Below are 4184 nucleotides of genomic sequence, written 5' to 3'. Positions count from 1 at the left end.
ACCGAACAAGGCCTTAAGGGGACTGACTACTCCTGGTATCTAAATTTCTCAATATCTGTTTCCGTTTTAGCTGGTTAAAAAACCAGCACCTCATCTGGCCAGTTAATTTAGTTTGCATCTAGCAGCCAAAACCTTGTCAGGTTTTTGTTTTGTTACCTGCATCAAAGTATCCAAACTTCAGTTCGCATATAGTCGGCTCAACTCCAAGTGGGAGTATTCTTTTGTGGAACAAAAACATTTAACCAGCTCAACTACAGAGGGAACAACCAAGGAAACATCTTGCGTATTGATTGTCAGCTGCACCGAAGGGAGCGTGGAGGATGATTGGGAATCGTCAGCTGCACCGTGCACCTCTCAAGTTTCCACGGTGTCGAATAATCAGCTTCCATCTGCTTGAGAACTTTGTAAGAAACAGGGCAGAACAGATTCAGTTTTCCATGACACGAATGGCTGAAGTTAATAGAACAGATCAATGGGAAGTTCCAACGATAGAACAGAGGATTTTGTAGTAGAAAAAGTACGGCGTATTTAGAACCAAATCTTCAGAAACAAAGACATGCGACAAGCGTTCTTGAGATCAATTACAGCCATGGAAAAGAAGAGTTCAGATTGAAACGATTGCATCTTTCACCATTCTCATATAATAAATCCCAGGTACAATGTCACCATTGCTAGACGAATCGAACAGGCACTACGGACTACCAGGCATTACATACAGGATATCATCTTAGTCCATGAGAAATGGATCTAAGCAACAATGGCGGGGCTATGGGTGCAGGCGGCTACTCCTTGGTGGCGGGGGCCTTCTTCTTGGGGGACTTGGTGGCGGCCTTCTTCTTGGGCGACTTGGTGGCCTCCTTCTCGGCCGCGGCGGCGGACTTCTTGGGGAGCAGAACGGAGTTGATGTTGGGGATCACGCCGCCGTGGGCGATGGTGACGCCGGCGAGCAGCCTGCCGAGCTCCTGGTCGTTGCGGACGGCGAGAAGCAGGTGGCGCGGGATGATGCGGGTCTTCTTGTTGTCCTTGGCGGCGTTGCCGGCGAGCTCAAGCACCTGCGATCCGAAACGAAATCTGTCGGTTTTCCGTCGAGCACGAGAAGAGCAGGGCAGAAGAACAGTGGAGGACGGGGAAGATCTTCGCGTACCTCTGCGGCGAGGTACTCGAGGACGGCGGCGAGGTAGACGGGGGCGCCGGAGCCGACGCGCTGGGCGTAGCGGCCCTTCTTGAGGTAGCGCCCGATGCGGCCGACGGGGAACTGGAGCCCGGCCTTCACGGACCGGGTCACCGCCTTCTTCCTGTCGCCGCCCTTCCTTCCGGCCATCTTCTTGCTTGCTGCTGCTCCGGCGACGAGGGCTCACGAGGTGTGGCGTTGGCGGCGGGGTGCTGGATCGAATGCTCTGAGTTTGTGGTTTGGAGGGCGGCGAGGGCGCTGCTTTTATTGGAGGCGGGAGCGTCGCGGGAGGGGGAGCGATCCGCGTGATGTGGTGCGCCCACCGTTGGATCTGAGTGGAGCCAGCGGTGGGGATTGGTTTGGTGGTGGCGATCCGTGGGAGGGTCGGATCAGCCAATCAGAACGCAGGGATCTGGGTCACGCGCCACACTTCGCTGTGATATCTACTATTAAAGCAGGATATGCCGTCGTGATGGTTCAACCTCGCTTATGTTTCGATCTCTCAATGATCCCACCTCCTATCGATACTTTCCCCACCCACGTCCTTTCACTGATTTTTTTCAATCCCTCCGAAAACCAGTGGCGAGTTAATAAACCAGAGAAGCAAGCGGACTAGAGATAAGAAACCACCTCCTTCATTCGTGACCCACTCCTACGATCGCCAATAGAAAAAAAAAACAACTGCCCAAAACAAAGCAAGCCCACGCACGACTGGAACCACGCTCCACCGCCACCGATCTATTCTCTACGTGCCCTAGCCGCCATCACCGAGAGGACGGCGCTGAGGTCCTGGAGGAGGCGCCACCAGCTTCGTTGCGGAGCTCCAGGTCACCGTCGGGCACCGCTGCCAAGATCGGCCATCGCCGTCGTCGAGGTCTGAGTCACATCCATGGTTTTCCTCCACTCCTTCCCCAAATCGTTATGGATCTCACGCTGCTCGTGCTCCTCCTCTCCCTTATTGCGCCTTCGTGGATCTTGTGTTTCTTAGAGTCGCTACTCTCCCTTCCTTGGCCGTCATGGATCTCGTCGGCCGCCGCCGAAGGAAGCCCCACATCCCCTAGCTCGATGGGTTTGCGAGACAACTAGTTGAGGTCCTCGCCATTGCCACTCACATCCCGATGGCTGCCAACGTCACCAACCGCCGCGCGCCGGTCAGCCTAGCCCACTGCCAGCTTGGGGCCGCCGGCTGGGTCGAACTCCATGCATGCTCCACGCCGGCCAAACGAGGCCACCCTCCACGCTGGGACGCTGACACGCCAGCCTGCACGTCCCCTGCTCGGCACGGACGCACCAAACTCGACAACTTCCTTGCAATTCAACCACGAGCAGACGCACTTTCTTCAGGTTCGCACAACTTGCTTGTCGTCAATCAATTGACATGCATTTGGACAAAAACAACTGTATTTAGTAGGCCATTGAACAATATTTGGTTTTCGTCATATTGATGCATGAAAACTCAGGTTATAGTAGTGTGTAATCATGGTCATAGCAGCACACAGGAGAGGAAAATTCACGAAGCACATCAACATATTTCTTACCTCCTGCATTGTTGTTGCTTCAGCAATCACGCTGGTGCATCGATCCTCCTATCAAATGTATAAACTAAATTGTGTATATATATACGAATACGAACTGCTTGAGCAATCACGCTGGATTTTCATGTGCATCTTCTGCCCTTCTCCAGTAATATTTTTCAGATCCTTGGCGTGATCTATGTAGTAGGTATTAAAACTCTTAAGTATAACATTGTCTCATGATACCCTATGCATGTCGATTGCATTTTGCAAACATTCATTCGCCAAAGAAATCATGGTATTTTGTTATATCTAATTTCTCATATTGATTCTTCATGCTATAAATCCATAGAAGAAACAAAGCAGATTGATTAAATACCACTATAAGCAAGTTTTCTCAAATCCTCTTACAATTAAAATTCACCTCTGGTGTCCTCTCTACTAAGTGAGCCTGAGATTTTGCAGCAAAGAATAATCAAGAAATTTGCAGCATAATGTATAAACAAATTAGAGAGGAGAGAAACTGGGAAAGAACTTTCTCAAAAAAAAGTAGGTGAACCAATAGGAGAAGTGCAATTTCAGCCAGAACATTACTTATATAACCTTTATGCATCCAGGAAAATATGAACGTGAAGAGAACACCTTAAATTAGTTAAGTGATAAGTGCTCTGAAAGCTGCAGTAACCTGGCATAATATGACCACAATTCATGTACTGCGAATATGTTAAAATAATCGAGTATATCTTTTTCTACACTTGGATCAGTAGTTCCCATTGGATTTTCTTTCACTTTTATCAGTAGTCCTTGCCGACGGGGAGGGGGTCGACGATGAATGTGGGGATCTCGTCCATGAGGCCGTCGGGCTTCCCGGAGTGCAGCACGCGGGTGAAGCCGCCCATGTCGGCGCCCTCCGGGCGCGCGTGCATTCGTTTGTACCAGAAGTACATGACCCGGCACTTCCACCTGCTGTATGGGGCGTCCGTGGCCGTGAGCGCCACGTGGAAGGGTCGCCTCCGGCCCCTGGCACCGTCCGCCGCCCGCATTGTCCCGTGTGAGCGACGTGTTGCTGCTGCCGGTCTCAACCAACACCGCCGATGCCGAGCTGCGATAACCGAGCCGTGTCATAATTCCTGTTGATTGTTTCAGGATATTGGGCTCCTCTGACGACGACCACACCTACGAGATCCTCAATGCTTGTGTGGCCCAAGTATTCGGCGGTAAGTAGCTACCATGAACTCCCAACTCATCATTGCAGATTGGAGCAGAGCAGGATAATGCAGAGGGTATAGGTTTTCTGAAGCTTCATCCTTGGCATAGGTTTTCTGAAGCTTCATCCTTGGCATCCCGTTGATGCAGAGTAGAGCAGAGGAGTATATGGCAGCTTACACATATTAGTTAGTTTGCAGTTACACATATCACCCCATTTAGATATTTGTTAAATATTCTGATATTTATGATGTTCCTGATGGCCTGCCATACTCTCAAGTGCATGCAAAATG

The 4184-nt window shown here is 50.6% G+C and overlaps 1 protein-coding gene across 1 annotated transcript; it reads right to left on the bottom strand.

The window, feature by feature from the left end:
- Positions 1-603: 603 nt before the first annotated feature.
- LOC123403084 (protein H2A.6-like) lies at positions 604-1406 on the bottom strand. Its single transcript, XM_045097055.1, has 2 exons — positions 1145-1406; positions 604-1052 (listed from the first exon to the last, which is right to left on the bottom strand). Exons 1-2 carry the CDS (start codon positions 1319-1321, stop codon positions 783-785), a joined length of 447 nt encoding a protein of 148 aa, XP_044952990.1. The 5' UTR covers positions 1322-1406; the 3' UTR covers positions 604-782.
- Between the last annotated feature and the right edge of the window lie 2778 nt (positions 1407-4184).

Source organism: Hordeum vulgare, chromosome 6H (genome assembly GCF_904849725.1).
Source record: "Hordeum vulgare subsp. vulgare chromosome 6H, MorexV3_pseudomolecules_assembly, whole genome shotgun sequence".
NCBI lineage: Eukaryota > Viridiplantae > Streptophyta > Magnoliopsida > Poales > Poaceae > Hordeum > Hordeum vulgare.
This window is presented reverse-complemented; position numbering and strand designations above follow the sequence as displayed.

Bases quoted from the DNA above. Each gene is read 5' to 3' on its own strand.
- LOC123403084 (XM_045097055.1), bottom strand. From the start codon at position 1,321: ATGGCCGGAAGGAAGGGCGGCGACAGGAAGAAGGCGGTGACCCGGTCC. The intron at 1,053-1,144 runs GTACGCGAAGAT...TTCGGATCGCAG, and splicing joins TCGAGTACCTCGCCGCAGAG to GTGCTTGAGCTCGCCGGCAA.